Source organism: Candoia aspera, chromosome 2 (assembly GCF_035149785.1).
Source record: "Candoia aspera isolate rCanAsp1 chromosome 2, rCanAsp1.hap2, whole genome shotgun sequence".
NCBI lineage: Eukaryota > Metazoa > Chordata > Lepidosauria > Squamata > Boidae > Candoia > Candoia aspera.
Window position 1 is genome coordinate 211,257,215 of NC_086154.1, and position 17,296 is coordinate 211,274,510.

The 17,296-nt window shown below is 40.3% G+C and overlaps 1 protein-coding gene across 3 annotated transcripts in view; it reads right to left on the reverse strand.

The window, feature by feature from the left end:
* Nucleotides 1-16,457, reverse strand: part of CSNK1G3 (casein kinase 1 gamma 3) — a 79,332-nt gene extending 62,875 nt beyond the window's left edge. The window contains exons 1-4 of one of the 3 annotated variants that reach the window (XM_063295289.1): nt 16,016-16,457; nt 15,364-15,594; nt 2,486-2,556; nt 351-771 (exon numbers count right to left, since the gene is read on the reverse strand). In XM_063295289.1, the coding sequence (XP_063151359.1) occupies nt 351-525 (175 nt within the window). In that variant the 5' untranslated portion in view covers nt 526-771; nt 2,486-2,556; nt 15,364-15,594; nt 16,016-16,457. The remainder of the gene's footprint in view (nt 1-350; nt 772-2,485; nt 2,557-15,363; nt 15,595-16,015) is intronic. The other 2 variants (XM_063295290.1, XM_063295296.1) reach the window with 2 other exon arrangements.
* Nucleotides 16,458-17,296: the final 839 nt, after the last annotated feature.

Here is a 17,296-nt window from a genome sequence, read left to right on the forward strand (position 1 = left end):
TTTCAGTTTTCCAGTGGAAACAGCCAAAAAAAATTGATTCCATCATTTTTTTTAGCATTATACCCAATAAACTTTGTCTCATTATGATGTGTGAACCAACTGACTATGGTGGTTCGACAGATCGCAGTTCAAAATCCCAAGTGAGCATTATGTGTGAATATACCCAAAGTCCTAAACTGTTTTTATATTATTTCCTGTTCAAACATAATACTAAGCGAAGTATTGCCAAAGCTGTCATAAAGAAACAAGTGAATGTGCTAGTGGATGCTTTTCAATTAAATTATTCTTTGGACACATGAGCAATGTCTTTAACAGTTTTTACTGGGATGTTTAGATGAAGAAAGGCTTACCTAATCGTAGCTCTCCAAAATTGCCACAACCAATTTTCTTTCCAACTCTGAAGTTAGGTCCAACCATTAACACACCAGAGTTTGATGAGCTGCTACCTCGTAGATTGTGACTTGAGCGTCCACTAGGCCTTGCCATTCTATCATCCAGTTTGTCTTTGTCTTTTTTTTTATCCATATCAAGTTTATGGTACTCCACTTTGAACTTCTTCCCCCAATCAAAACAAGCAAAGTCAAATGGGGTAAAGTAGAAATGAAAACATCCTTAGTTAAGTGCTCCACTTAGTTACTATGAGTTATGAAGCTGCTGCAGGCAGTCACTCTTTGCGTATTCATCCCATTCGCAAAGTGTTTTTCACAGGTAACTCTTAGAGCAAAATCTCCGTAGATCTTCTATCAGCACCATTTACTGTTTAAAGTGCCTCTGTAACAAAAGTAACCATTGATTAAATAAACATGTTATATACAGCACAAAATTAAAATTTGTTAAACCAATAAACATTTAATAAAAGCTACTCACAGGCTACTACATCACAATAACTGCAGTGAAAAATAGCAAGACGGGATACCTCAAATAATTATTCAGAATAATGCACACCAAATTTCAATCAATAATTTGCTGAAATCCACATGAGTACAGATCAAAACAACTATACATTAAAACGTTTGCTCAACCCTAAATTTAATTTCAACCCACCTTAGTCCATATACAATAATGAAGCTAATCTATCACTAACACAAGAGTTTTCTTGACTACATGGAATGCTTGGGAAAAGACAAACCATAAAACAGTTACAGGTAATTAAGTTATGATGACAATTGGGACTGGAATTTCCATTGCTAAGCAATGGGGTCATAAAATGCAACGTCATGTGACTGCATCGCTTAATGACAGCAATCCCCATTGCTGTTGTTAACCAAATCCTACTGGTAGTTAGCTGAGGACCCACCCCGATCCAAGCCATTCCTGGCTTGGTCCCTCCCAGCCTAGAGTCTCGATGTAAGGCACTACCTCCTCTTCAACTCCCCCCACCTGCCTATTTCTCCGCCATCTCTCCCCTTTTGGCCACCCGCCTACCCACCACCAGCCCAGCCTGCTGCTACCACACCTACTACACCACACGCCACTACTGTACTGGCCGGGGCCTTCTTTGCTCTGCCTTCTTTCATGTTGGTGCTGCTGGGGCTTCTCTCACATCCTGGCCAGGGCCTCCATTCGCGCACCAAAAGGCAATCATAAATACGAGTGGGCCCCAATTTTGTTCATGTGGCTGTGGGGGCGCTGCAATGGCTGGAACTTTGAGGATTGGTCATAAGTTCCTTCATTCAGGGCCATCGTAATTTCGAATGTTCGCTGAATGAATAGACGTTAAGCAAGGACTACCTGTACTTTTAAATATCTGAACAGCCTTCTGACAGTCATCAGTAATCCTATTCTTCCATCTCACTTTTTTCAGAAAAAAAATTGCAATGTCTCAATTTACAAGGCTCCAGTTCTAGCTATTCCCCACGTCCTTAGCTACCAAAGTAAAGGTAATGTTGCTCAACCTATCAACAATGCCCCTTATCTCCTCTACAAAGTAAATTCTTTGAAAGTTCTTCAAAACTTATAGAAACTGTCAAATGCCTTAAGTATGAATTTCAGACCAAATTTTAATGCAAAGATTAACTCTTACCCAAAGATTTTTTACAGCTCCATTTTACTCCTTTGTCTTCTTTTACTTTTGGAGCAGATCTTTGGATATTTCCATTAATATACAGTATCTGTTACGAAGTACCAACTCCAATTAGAGCTAAACTCATAGACTAAACAAAGAGTAGCCAATCTGATAACAGGAGTATCAATATCTAAACTAATGACTCATCAAAAATACGAATGCAGGCCAAAGTATTCTAGCAGAGGAAAAAGGATTTTCAGGAATCAGAAATGCTAAACAAAACTGGCTTCTTCTTAGTGCTTTATGTTACCATTAGCAATTCGTTAATTAATACTCCTGCTGTTGTTGATTAGCCAGAAGACTAGCTCCTGAAAGTATTCACTTTAACTACCTTTTCTGAAGTACCTACAACTATGCTTAAAATCCAAGAGTCTTATCTTCAACTTTATGTAAATAAGATAATGTATAAATCATACTTACCCAAGGAAATGTTCCACTTTTTTCATATTTTCTCATCACAAGCTGTATACTGCTTTATTTGTGCATGGCATCTGAAAATAAAAATATACTTAACATTAGCAATAAACACAATTCAGTATTTTAATGCAGAAAAGACTGTACCATAAATATTTATTTCTTGGTGCAATTAACATTTTACAAGTAACCACCGCAAATATATTTGTAGGCATGTAGGCTGACACTGAAAAGTACACCAGTAATGTATTTTACCTGACAGTATAGAAAATCTTATTGTTAACGTACTTTAAGTTTCCTGATCTGCATGGACTTCTACTCCTGTATTACTCCACAATAATAAATTAAACAGTCCTGATTTTAGCCACTTTCCTGGCCACCTTTCTTATCACTAAAAATTGGCATTCATACCAGAGGACTGATAAGCAGCTAAAGTAACAGAGGTTCAAAAAGCAATAAAGGGGATGGAGATCCAGGAAATTACAGGCCAGTTAGCTTAACAAGAGTTGAACACCCTTAAAAGATAGCTGTCAACAGTCACATATCTTACTGATGAAGACTCAGTATAACTCTTGCAAAGGCAAGATCTATACCTTTTTAGGCTTTCAGAGCACCCTAGAAGTATGTGATCAAGCATATTTCATTCTTTCAAAAGTAATGTGACTTAAGACTTATCAATTCAACAGATTTTCTTATGAACTGAACACAGGGATTACTTCATGGAAAAACAGGATTCTGGGAAGACAGGGCGGTTTTAAATGTTTTCTATTTTTCTCTTGGTAATCTAAACTTTAAAAGTACTGTCTAAAGGCAGACATTATCAGCTGCTGTCCTACCAAGAATTCACCTAATCTACATTCAGTCAAGTTTCTAGATACCTTTAGAATATATAGCAGACTGAGGAACTTGTGCTCTAAGTGTTTTGCTTGCTTTATGTAGGCTCCAGGAAGAAAGTACTGGCATGTTTTTGAATCCTCACCAACAAACAGCTTTGCAGAATAAGCTGGTGCTGTATTTGTTAACTGATGAACAATATTATGTTTCTAGCTTTGTAACATACTCTACATGACCTGCTATAATTTGCATAGATATTGTATGCAACCGTTTTTAAAAATATTATTATAGTTCAATTTTACTTCGTGATGTCTCAGGACTACTTAAAATAAAATCTGAGTTGACTTGGTAACTTATTACACAATAATTAGAGCAAAAACAGACAGTGCTCCAAATGAAAGTTTTTTTTTAAAAAAAAATAATAGAGCTATACAAAGAGCAGTATTGGGACCAGTGCCTTTTAATATAAATGAAGTGGAGGTAGGACTGGGTTATCGCAGATAAAACTGTATCCAGTGATGAAACCAAAATGACTATAAAGAACTCAAATAGCTCTTTCAACTGAAGATAGGCAACCAAAGGTCAAACACAAATACAATTCAATATAAGTACAAAGAGATACACAAGAAGTAGGGGATAGGATAATCACGATGCCACACATACTATGGAAGTCCGAAAGTGGAATGCCTACTGCTATCCTATACTGCATGCACAGCTTAATTTCTGGACACTATTTAAAATCAGGAATTTCTTCCCCCTTTTGTGCAACTGGATACACATTTGGGATTCTAAGTAAGTCACATGTATATCATCAAAATGACTGCAATTGGAGGTGCCATTCATTTATAGTTAACATAGTATGTGGCCAGCCAGTCATGAATTATTTGTTTCACAGGAAGCAAAGAAACAGAAATATACTCCTTCAAGTTAATCCTCCTACTTCCTTAACACCTCCCACTGTTTTTTATAGCTCTTCGTTGTTCGGGAGTATAGAGGGGGGAGAGAGAATTATGGTAACTTTTATGAAGTTTTGACACTATGGCCAGCAATGCCTTCTCCCAGTTCAGGATGAACAAATTATATTCAACACAATTATACAAAGCTTAAACAGCTGCAACATTTTTTCAGATGGAGGTGGGGGAGAACATTAAATCTGACTGTTTAAACTTTTCAGTCACTGCTGTCTTTGTTACATTAGTTGCCATGCTTTCCAATGTTCATTTTAACAATGTGAACATTCTAAAGTAATGTATAACATTTACAGTACAATCCTATGCTTGTTTGCTCAAAAGTTAATTCCAAAGCTCTAAATTACTCATGACTATGAATGGACAGGGATGCATCTTATTTTAAATTACACATATCACCCAACAGTGATTTAAAACCTTTTTATAATCAAAAGAATGCACTACTAAGAGAAATGCAAATGTCAGAGGGTAAGATTTTTCAAAATAAGCTGGTTTTGAAAGGAAAAAATAAACTTCAAAAACTTTTTGAAAATCTTCCAGGAGATAACTATGTATTTTACTCTTAAAATTATATGCTTGTCAGGTGAAAAAAAATAATAGAATAGATCATATTAGTGTTTTCTAAATATACAACTAATCTCATTTTCTAGTGCTAAATAACCTATTAATTATTTCCAACATGACAATTCAACACTGTATTATAAAGCAACTCAAAATGTTATTCATTCTTTATACACTGGTGCTTAAGTTTCTGAACCCTTTTCATTCAAGCCAAAAAGTTCTATTTTGGTCTTATCCATCCACAGAACATTCTTCCAATAGCCTTCTGGCTTGTCCATGTGGTCTTCTGCAAACTGTAAATGGGCAGCAATGTTCCTTTTGGAGAGTAGTGGCTTTCTCCTCGCAACCCTACCATGCACACCATTGTTGTTCAACATTCTCTTGATCTCATGTACATTGACATCCGCCAATACAAGAGAGGCCTTTAGTTCCTTAAATGTTACCCTGGGGTTCTTTTAGACCTCCCAGAATATTACATGCCTTGGTCTAGGGTGATCTTGGTTGGTTGACCACTCTTGGGGAGGATAACAATGGTGTTAAATTGCCTCCATTTGTACACAATCAGCCTGACAGTGGACTGATGGAATTCAAACAGGGTGCATGTGTGTGTGTGTGTGTGTGCGCGTGTGCAATGGCAGGGAGGCCAGGGAAAGAAGGTGAGGGGTATGTGCGAGCAAAAGGGAGAAGGAGGATGCATGCAAGTGAAGAAAGGCCCAGGGAAAGGGTTTGGAGACTTACCAGAGCAACTTGCGACCTTCCTTGCAGGTTTCCCCATTGACTTTGCTTGTGGGAAGCCAGCAGGGAAGGTTGCAAATGGCGATCACGTGACCACAGGATGCTGCAACCAGTTGTAAGTGCAAGCTGGTTGCCAAGTGCCTAAATTTTGTTTACGTGACCACTAGGAGGTTTCAACAGCTGGAACTCTGAGTACCAGTCGTAAGTCCATTCAGTGCCATCATAACTTCGAACGGTTGCTGAACAAATGGTCATAATTTGGGGAGTACCTATATGTAGCTTTGGATAATTTTCCTCAATAAATAAATAGACAAATATGTTTTTGACTCATTCATTTAATTGGGTTCTCTATCTAGTTTTACAACATGTGGTAAACAGAATATGTTTTAGGTCATATTTATGCAGAAATATTGTAAATTCAAAAGGGTTCACAAACTTTTAAGCACCACTGTACATTGATGCCACTCTTGGCTGCAGAGTAGCCATTTTATATTAACTCTATAGGTTAATACAGAAGCAGAAGTGCCACAATTGTTATCTACATAATCTGGAACAAGTGCCAGTCAAACAAGTGACGGGAAGCTCTTATAATTTTAACACTCCTAGTGTGATGAACGCCTACCCAAGTTTCCAACCAGGCTCACACAAGAAGCTTATGGATATCTGATTACTGGATAGTATGCAAGTTCAAGAGCAAAGCTGAGACTGGCAAAAACACAGGTCTTTCAAACAATTAAAGCTTAGACAGTTCCAATCCCTGCCCCCAGAGTCAGTAAGAGTCCACTCCCTGCAGCCTGCAGGTGTTCCTAACGATTCCTGCCGGTCTTTGGGAATGTGTCCTTGAACAGGTGAGATAACCCAAATAGACATTCCAAAGTCTCTACATCAGTGCCTGGCACAAAAGAACAAGAGCAGCGCCCTCCCGAACAGTAACATGTGTCAGCACCAGCATAGCATGGGAACTGGTTACAATGTTCACAGGAACATTGGAACAGGAACCATGACACCTAGTCTTTATTATAACACTCCAGGAAATTTCCTTCCTCTGAAAATCTACAGAATTAACATTTAAATCTCAAAAGGTTTAATTATTATGTATATATGCAGCAAAATAGATAATGGTTCCTACTCATTTGTATATACAGTCCATACAATTCCTTCTATTTCCTTTAAGAAACATTTCAAATATCTGTAGAACCTTCCAGGACTTCTGTATACACTGAAAACAACACTCTGCCTACAGTTAAGTATGGTGGTGGCTCGGTGATGCTCTGGGGTTGCTTTGCATCCTCTGGCACTGGAAACCTGCAGCGTGTGGACTGCAAGGTGGATTCATTGAAGTATCAGGAAATCCTAGGAGAAAATGTCATGCCGCCTGTAAGGAAGCTGAAATTCGGGTGTCATTGGACCTTCCAACAGGACAATGATTCCAAACATATCTCAAATTCCACTAGGGCCTGGTTGCAGAAGAAGTCCTGGAAGATTCTACAGCGGCCATCACAGTCACCTGACTTGAACCCCATAGAAGATCTCTGGTGGGATTTGAAGAAGGTGGTTGCAGCACGCAAACCCAAGAATATTACTGAACTGGAGGCCACTGCTCATGAGGAATGCCCTAAGACTCCTCAGGAATGCTGCCAGAAGCTGGTGTCTAGCTATGCATCTTGTTTGCAGCAGGTCATAACAGCAAAAGGGTGCTCTATTAAGTACTGAAGATGTTTGCCATGAAGGGGTTGAATAATTTTGAGACTGGAGAAGTCATTGTAAGTTGCATTTTCTGTTGAAGTTGGGGACACCACTTGAAGCATTCATTGTGTTGAGCTATTTCAATTACTTTTGTTTGATTTGTTCATTGCAAACAGCTGAAAGTCTGTACGTTTTGACAATGGACCTCATTTGCAATGGGGGTTGAATAATTTCCATTACAACTGTAAATAGTCCCGCCACCACCACCAAATGTTAACGTCCTAACCAATCTTTTAACCTGGGGCACTTCCAGACAGATGGCTCTTAGAACTAGCAATCAGAATGTAAATGCATAGTCATTATGTCTTTTTCCTCAACTGATTTTTTTTTGCAGTACAAGAGATTAAAAAAGCAGTGAAAAACTCTGGACTCTAGGTAAAATTCTATGAATCAGGCAGGGCGACTTCACATAAAATAAATAAATATGGCCACTGAAGTAAAATTACTTCAGTTTAATAAAAGATATTTCAGTTCCTCTACAACACTTTCTTGCTGCTTACATTAACAGAGCTTATGTAAAGAAAAAAGGAGTAAATCTTCTTTAAAGCGTATTCCTTTTATTTGTTCCCTATAACAACTATGGAACAAATCACATAGCCGCCTCCAAGAACAGCTACTGTATTCAGAGACTGCATAACTTTTTTTTTTTTTTAGTTTGGGAGGTAATGATACTCTGAGATCTCCCAACAGCACATTAGTTGAACGTAACATTGATTTTTTTCCCTTACAAAACATATTAGTCATGCTACAGCAAGGTGCACAATCTTAAGACAGATACAACACTGCTATTTCAGGGATGAGAAAAATTTGGTAGCCAAAATGTAACATATCTGAGGTTGGTCTGAAAAACAGGATGGGGTTAAGTTTTGGGGAAAGGTTTAATGGATTTATTTAGAGTATACACTAGATTCCATGTGTTTCCACTTCAAAACAAGAAGAAACTTTATAATGACTTTTCATGGTTAGAGTAGCTCCAGGGGCAATAGGTTGTCATCCTGTTCTATTTGAACTATTGCAGCAACAAAAAACAGAGTGATTTGGGATGGCTTCAAAATCCTGCAACCACACAGCACTAAAGAATATGATCGTTTTTTTGAAATAGTTTTCCCGAATGTATTCATTTGTCTTATTTAAAAGATCACATACCACCACATAACATTTTATTTAAGGGAAAATCGAAACTAAGAAATAAACTATGTTGCGGTGCAACAGTTTAAGAGCCAAATTAAATTAATCAGGGTTTACAGATTAATCTTAACCTATCACTTAAATCACTTCAGCAAAGGATCGTTACCTTGTTGTGGTGCTGGAGCTTGAGCACCTCAATGATGCCATGAGCTAAACCGTGAAGGGCCACCCAAGACGGGAGGGTCATGACAGAGAGGTCAGACTAAATGCGATCCCTGGGGAAGGTAATGGCAACCCACCCCAGTATTCTTGCCGTGAAAACTAAATGGATCAGGACAACCAGAGATATGTCGGTATACCATCGGAAGATGAGACCCCCAGGTCGGAAGATGGTCAAAATGCTACTGGGGAGGAAAAGAGGATGAGTTCAACTAGCCCCAGACGTGATGACACAGCTAGCTCAAAGCCGAAAGGACGGCTAGCGGCCAACGGTGCTGGTGGTGAACGGCGAATCCGATGTTCTAAGGAGCAACACGCCATTGGAACCTGGAATGTAAGATCTATGAGCCAGGGCAAATTGGATGTGGTTATTGGTGAGATGTCAAGATTAAAGATAGACATTTTGGGTGTCAGTGAACTGAAATGGACCGGAATGGGCCACTTCACATCAAATGACCACCAGATCTACTACTGTGGACAAGAGAACCACAGAAGAAATGGAGTAGCCTTCATAATTAATAGTAAAGTGGCTAAAGCAGTGCTTGGATACAATCCAAAAAATGATAGAACGATCTCAGTTCGAATTCAGGGCAAGCCATCTAACATCACAGTGATCCAAATATATGCCCCAACCACAGATGCTGAAGAAGCTGAAGTAGAGCGGTTCTATGAGGATCTGCAGCACCTATTGGACAATACACCTAAAAGAGACATTGTTTTGTTCCAGGAGACTAGAATGCTAAGGTGGGCAGTCAAATGACACCTGGAATTACAGGTAACCATGGCCTGGGAGAACAAAATGAAGCAGGACATAGGCTGATAGAATTTTGCCAAGACAACTCACTCTGCATAACAAATACTCTCTTCCAACAACCTAAGAGACGGCTTTATACATGGACTTCACCAGATGGACAACACCGAAATCAGACTGACTACATCCCTTGCAGCAAAAGGTGGCAGACATCTATACAGTTGGTAAAAACAAGGCCTGGAGCTGACTGTAGTTCAGATCACGAACTTCTTCTTGCACAATTTAGGATCAGACTAAAGAGATTAGGGAAGACCCACAGATCAGCTAGATAGGAGCTCACTAATATCCCTAAGGAATATGCAGTGGAGGTGAAGAACAGATTTAAGGGACTGGACTTAGTAGATAGGGTCCCGGAAGAACTCTGGACAGAAGTTCGCAACATTGTTCAGGAGGCGGCAACAAAATACATCCCAAAGAAAGAGAAAACCAAGAAGGCAAAATGGCTGTCTGCTGAGACACTAGAAGTCACCCAAGAAAGAAGGAAAGCAAAAGGCAAGAGTGATAGGGGGAGATATGCCCACTTAAATGCAAAATTCCAGAGGTTAGCCAGAAGAGATAAGGAATTATTTTTAAACAAGCAATGCGCGGAAGTGGAAGAAGACAATAGAATAGGAAGGACAAGAGACCTCTTCCAGAAAATTAGAAACATCGGAGGTAAATTCCAGGCAAAAATGGGTATGATCAAAAACAAAGATGGCAAGGACGTAACAGAAGAAGAAGAGATCAAGAAAAAGTGGCAAGAATATACGGAAGACCTGTATAGGAAGGATAACAATATCGGGGATAGCTTTGACGGTGTGGTCAGGGAGCTAGAGCCAGACATCCTGAAGAGTGAGGTTGAATGGGCCTTAAGAAGCATCGCTAATAACAAGGCAGCAGGAGATGAAAGCATTCCAGCTGAACTGTTCAAAATCTTGCAAGATGATGCTGTCAAGGTAATGCATGCTATATGCCAGCAAATTTGGAAAACACAAGAATGGCCATCAGATTGGAAAAAATCAACTTATATCCCCATACCAAAAAAGGGAAACACTAAAGAATGTTCCAACTATCGAACCGTGGCACTCATTTCACATGCCAGTAAGGTGATGCTCAAGATCCTGCAAGGTAGACTTCAGCAATTCATGGAGCGAGAATTGCCAGATGTACAAGCTGGGTTTAGAAAAGGCAGAGGAACTAAGGATCAAATTGCCAATATCCGCTGGATAATGGAAAAAGCCAGGGAGTTTCAGAAAAACATCTATTTCTGTTTTATTGACTATTCTAAAGCCTTTGACTGTGTGGACCATAACAAATTGTGGCAAGTTCTTAGCAGTATGGGGATACCAAGTCATCTTGTCTGTCTCCTAAGGAATCTGTATAAAGATCAAGTAGCAACGGCAAGAACAGACCATGGAACAACGGACTGGTTTAAGATTGGGAAAGGAGTACGGCAGGGCTGTATACTCTCACCCTACCTATTCAACTTGTACGCAGAACAGATCATGCGACATGCTGGGCTTGAGGAATCCAAGGCTGGAGTTCAAATTGCTGGAAGAAATACTAACAATCTCAGATATGCAGATGATACCACTCTGATGGCTGAAAGCAAAGAGGAACTGAGGAGCCTTATGATGAAGGTGAAAGAAGAAAGTGCAAAAGCTGGCTTGCAGCTAAACCTCAGAAAAACCAAGAGTATGGCAACCAGCTTGATTGATAACTGGCAAATAGAGGGAGAAAACGTAGAGGCAGTGACAGGCTTTGTATTCCTAGGTGCAAAGATGACTGCAGATGCTGACTGAAGTCAGGAAATCAGAAGACGCTTAATCCTTGGGAGAAGAACAATGACAAATCTCGATAAAATAGTCAAGAGCAGAGACATCACACTGAGAACAAAGGTCCGCATAGTTAAAGCAATGGTATTCCCCGTAGTAACATATGGCTGCGAGAGCTGGACCATAAGGCTGAGAGAAGGAAGATAAATGCTTTTGAACTGTGGTGTTGGAGGAAAATTCTGAGAATGCCTTGGACTGCAAGAAGATCAAAGCAGTCCATTCTCCAGGAAATAAAGCCAGACTGCTCACTTGAGGGAACGATATTAAAGGCAAAACTGAAATACTTTGGCCACATAATGAGAAGACAGGACACCCTGGAGAAGATGCTGATGCTAGGGAAAGTGGAAGGCAAAAGGAAGAGGGGCCAACCAAGGGCAAGGTGGATGGATGATATTCTAGAGGTGACGGACTCGTCCCTGGGGGAGCTGGGGGTGTTGACGACCGATAGGAAGCTCTGGCATGGGCTGGTCCATGAAGTCACACAGAGTCGGAAGTGACTGAACGAATAAACAATCACTTAAATCAAGGATAGGCAACCTGGCATCTTCCAGATATTTTGGATTTCAACTCGCATGAACCCCAACTACAATAAATAGCAGGATTATGAGAATTCTAGTTCATGTTAGGGGGTCAACTTTATGACCAAGAAAAAGTGGTCTAAAGCATGTTGTTTGGATATTTCTAATTGTATTTTTGATTCTGTAACAACTGAATGTCTCTAATAGACAGTTCTGCAAAAGAAAAAAAGAGAGAGAGAGAGAGAGTTTCTTGAACATTTAGGATTTTTTAGATCAGAGATGTGGAATCAATATCCCTCCTAGACAATGCTAAGCTATAATTCACACCAGGAATGATGGGGGTTGGACTTTGGCACACCTGATAGCTCATGCTTTTCCCATTCTCATTCTACATTATGATGGACGTATTGAATTAGGATTGGTAATCTGGCCAGACTGGCAAATAGAAGTGTTGTGGCTCAGTTAAATGGAAAACATAGTATTATTATGTTTTGCTTAGGATAGTTATCTATTTTGTGAACATGAGCAACTGTGAATGTGTTTTGGCCATATTTATTTATTTATCGAATTTGTCACCGCCCATCTCCTCCGAGTGGAGGGACTCTGGGCGGTTTACAGCATAAAACAATAACTATGCAATAAAATTCCAATGAAAAATATATGATCAAATCAATTCATACACCTAAACTATGAAGCTCATCTGATATCCTTGGGTCAATTATTATTTCTCAGTCTAACTTCACACATTATTTACTTATTATCAAATTTATACCTTGGACATTTCTGGGAAGCCAGCCTATGACATACAAAATATAGAATCAGCCTATGACATACAAAATATAGAATCAGCCAACATTTTTTAACATGAATTCAAACAGCATCAGATAAAACAATACAAAGCATATAAAAATCCAAATCAGCCGTCATATGTCATAAACATGCTGGAAATTAAAAGGGGATGTTTATTTATACAAACAAGTTTTTAAGTTTTTCTTAAAATCATCCTGTAGGGGTGAAGTCTGCACTCATCAAGGCAGACAGTACCATACATAATACTGCTGCCACCACTGAAAAGGCCTGGACCTAACCACTTCTAGTGGGGCCTCCTTTCTCAGCTGCTCTTGCTATAAGCCCAGAGAAGATGAACAGAGATCCCAATTATTGACATAATGGGGAAGTTATTCCTTTAGGTAGACAAGGCAAATCTGTAAAGGGTTTTATATGTCAAAAGCAGCACTCAGGCAGCAATTGGAAGCCAGTGCAACTGAGCTAGGACAAGTGCTACATACTTCCAATGCAGAATGCAAGACAGAAATCTCACCACAGGATTCTGGAATCATTGCATTTTCTGGATTTTTTTCAAAGGCATCTCCCATGTAAAGTGCTTTACAACAAACTATTCATGAGATAATGAATGAGTCAGTTTAGCCCTAACCAAGAAATGTGAACACAGTAGAAAGAAGGAATCCCTCACCACCACATTCACCTGAACATTCAGAGACCACATGGAGTCAAGAAGTACACCTAGTCTGTGAGTCTGCTTTTTCAGCAACAGTGAAACCCCATATGCATTAAGACTGAATATGACTTATTTCATAGTATTTCATAGTAACTCAGTGCAAACAAATGGAATGAACTGAGCTATTATGGTTTATAAACCTTTAGTTATGTGTTAGCCTATTATATAGACCAAAGTCATACTACTTATTCAACAGATCAGATGAAAGTAAGTCATGATTTAATGCTATGTAAATCCTGCCCTATTGTAAATGTATATAATTTTCCAGCTACTTTGCTTCTTATCGTTTACTAGTCCATACACATAAAACAGCCACATGTATCTATCAAGGAACATCATAAGCTTTGACAATGCTATCATATTTAAGAAATGGGGCTGAATTCAGTTGCCATCTTTCCTGTCAAAACAGACGTATAACCTATTTTTGTGATGAAAGTCTTTTTTATATTTTTAAAATAGATCAAAAAGTGTTGTAACAAGACTAAATACAAATTTAATCAAGCATGGAAATTAGGTTTTTCAAACTCTGTTTATATTAGGCAATTTTCCACTGAGTTATCAGTTTCATTCTGAATTCCAGGTGCTATAAAGCAGGAAGACGTTGCTTTACTCTGCTTTAGCAGCCTTTACAAAAGTTCTAACTGGTTATTACAGGAAACAAGCTCATATATTCAAGAGTTTACCATCTTGTGCAGAAAATAGTCTTTGCTTATGCTAGACACTAACAATCTAAAAATACGGATTATCCTACCAAGATTGAATTGTATATTTTTCATACATGTTCTTCAAAATCATCCTATTCTTGAACAACTCAAGGATATTCCTTCCAATTTCCACCACCTGAAGCACATTTAAAATTAAAAACAAAATTCAGAACTCCATATAATACTTTGTTTAGCATTGTTGATGTAACCAAAGTTTTGTAAACAGCCAAAACCTTTGTTAAACTTTTTCATATGGTAATGAGCAAAGTATTAAGACATAAGCTGTCATACAATAACTTTCCAAGAACTGTAAAAGAATTTAGCAATAGATACAATGTAAGAACCTCTGAATTTATTTGGTACGAATATTTTAACAAAAGTTAATCAGAGTGTTATCCCAGATCTAGTGTACATATACATTTTTGAAACTCTTGACTTAATTTTCATAATCTAAGCATGGTGAAAATAGTGTTTTATGAATACAATTATGAGTCATCAATAAAAACATGAAAACAGCTTTAGAATGTATCATACACCCCAATCTTGAAAGAAATGCTATCAAATTATACAGATATAGACAAGCAAGAGAAGCCTAATGAAGAGCTATTATGAAAATAGTACTGTATGACCTTTCACTATTACACATTAATCCAAAATTTACAGTCTTAACACAATTCCTAATAGCTTTATGACAGAAAGCATAACTTTTCAAATCCACTTTTAATGGATTCTTTGAAGAGATCCAATTATTTCAAACTGAACTTGAACAGGCTAAAAATATGATACACACAAAGCCCTCTATAACAACTCACAAGTAAAAGTAATTATCAACTTTGAAAGCTAACTGTGTTCCTATGCATTATGTTATTTTGCCTTATTATACTTCTAATTTATTTGATACCTCAATATAACACAAAAATTGCAGGTAAGAATTCAGTAAAATGTATGCAGCATTTAAATACCTTCGCAAACCATTTGAAAGAAAATAAGAGTGTTCACTCTTAAGATAATTCAGTGCTCACTGTAAATACTTCTTCCCGGTTCAACAATTCATACAAGTCACCACAGCAGTTAATAAGCCCATTTTTGAAGGAGAAAAATAGAAGTAAGCTTTCCAAAAGAAACCTTTACAGTGTGATTTGCAAAGTTGGGATCAGTTCTTTTGAAGCTCTGAAGAACGTCTAACAATAACAAATCTTTACAGGAAGCTTATTTGGTTTTTAAACACAAGGATCAGGGATCCAAAGTGATCACCTTTGCTTTGTATCCGGGGAGACTGGGAAAGGGAGGAGTGATACAACCAGGCAAAAACACACACGCCTCTTACCGTGTTAATAAATCTTGTCTGCCGAGCCTGGTTCCTCATTGGAAAAGGATCATGCTGCCAATTCTCTTCTGCTTTGGGGCTGGAGGAGCAGCCAAACTGCGAAGCCTTTCCCTCACCTCCCCAATCTTCCCTTCGCATTAACACTCCTTCGCAAGGAACAGCAGATGCGTGCGCGTTGAGAGTTCAACCCTCATGTATTATGCACACATAATCCTTTCCACTGCACGCGCGCTGGAAAAAAAAAACGAAAGAAAAACCACGCATACACAACACACTCCCATCCAGAGCACAATAACAGAGGAATTCACAGCAACCTCACGTCTGTTCCGATCAGAAGCTCCGGTTTACCCTTCGCGACGCGGACCTCAAGCTTTCCCGCGAAACCCACGCACAAGGAACATAAACACCTACAATCCGCCGCAGGGTTACGACTCCTTTTCCACAAAAGCAGCAACACGCCTCACTACCAAGAGGCGGGCCCCGATCCTTCGCCTCTTCCGCCCAGAGCCCCTCTGCCACCTTCTCCATTGTACACCGTTCAAGGAGGGCCACCCCTCCCCGCCGCCTTCGCCTTTCTCCCCTCAGGAGCCCGCTCCATCCCCGCCAACGCCTCTCCACCTCTTGGCCGCGGCGCGCTCAGAGGCGACTCTACCTTGGAGGAGGAACTGCGGCCGACTCCGGCCTTGCCCTTCTCTAGCCGTGGCGGGGAGGTGCAGGTGCCTCTCGGGCTCGGGGGCAGCAGGAACCCGGGAAAGGAAGGAGGGAAGGTGGCGCTGCTGCTGCTGCTGCTGCGGTTACGGGGGAGGGTGGGAAAAAGAGGGAAGGGGAGGAGTCTGCGCTGCCTCCGGCCGGCGAGAGGAGGGGGAAGGCTTTCTGGACCGAGTCCGGGCGACTATGAGCAGCGCGGCCGTCGTCCTTCTGGTTCCCTCTCGTCCGTCCCTCCGGCCTGCGGAAAAAATTAGCCCAGCGAAACCTGGACAGAGCTTCCGATTCAGCAAGAAGCCGGCTGCGGAAGTTGTTCCGGGGCTGGCTGCGGCGATGAGATGCAACAGAGCTCCCTCGCTTGTTCCTCTCGCCCCGCCTCACTAGCCTCAGGAGCGGTAGGTATCCGGACCGCAGGCCTGAAATGGAGGGGCGGAGCCACTTGGAAGGGGTGGAGCCGCGCCCACGAGCGAGCCGACCATGAGGACTGTTTTTTGAAACGGATTCAATGGGCAACGTGGGCAGAGCTAGGAGTGGTGATGACTCACGCCAAGGGAAAGTGGGAGGAGCCTCGGGAACGTGCGGAGAAGGAGGGAGGTTGGTGGGAAAACGCGCCGGGGAGGGCTAGCCGCTCGTTAGAGGTTTGGGGAGCCCTCCTTCCTCTTCCCCTTAAAAGACAGAGATTCTGTCCAATCAGCAAGGAGGGGCATGCTGAGCAAAAGGGGGTGGGTCCCGTCTTTTGCCGGAGACGTTATTAGCTGCCCGGAAGAAGAGAATGTCCTGCGTGTTGGCGGTCTCCTTTCTTTTTAGCCGGTAATGATTGGCTTGGAGGCATGCTTGGCGGGTCAGTCCTATGTTTACCCGAAATAACTCACAGTCTTATGGGGCATTCCTGGTTGCATTGACTGCAGGAATCAGTTCCTCTGATTAAAATGGAGCTTACTCCGAAGTGAGGGGACGGAGGATTGCATCTGATGTAGTATAATGGCTTTTTTCCCCTGCAAATAATGCCTTCCCAGTGGATAGTTGAGAGATGTGCCAGATGGCTCTCTTCTGGAAGGACTGTTGTTTTCCCCAGCGGTAAGTGTTAAAATGATTAAGTCTTCAGTAATTCTGGGCATACTGATTTAATTTTTAGTTTTTTTATCTAGATCAAGGAGTTTAAACCCCGGATATTCCATTAATCAAGGCCAGAGTTGTTTGATGTGTCTGTTAGTCGAGGCTTTAAAGA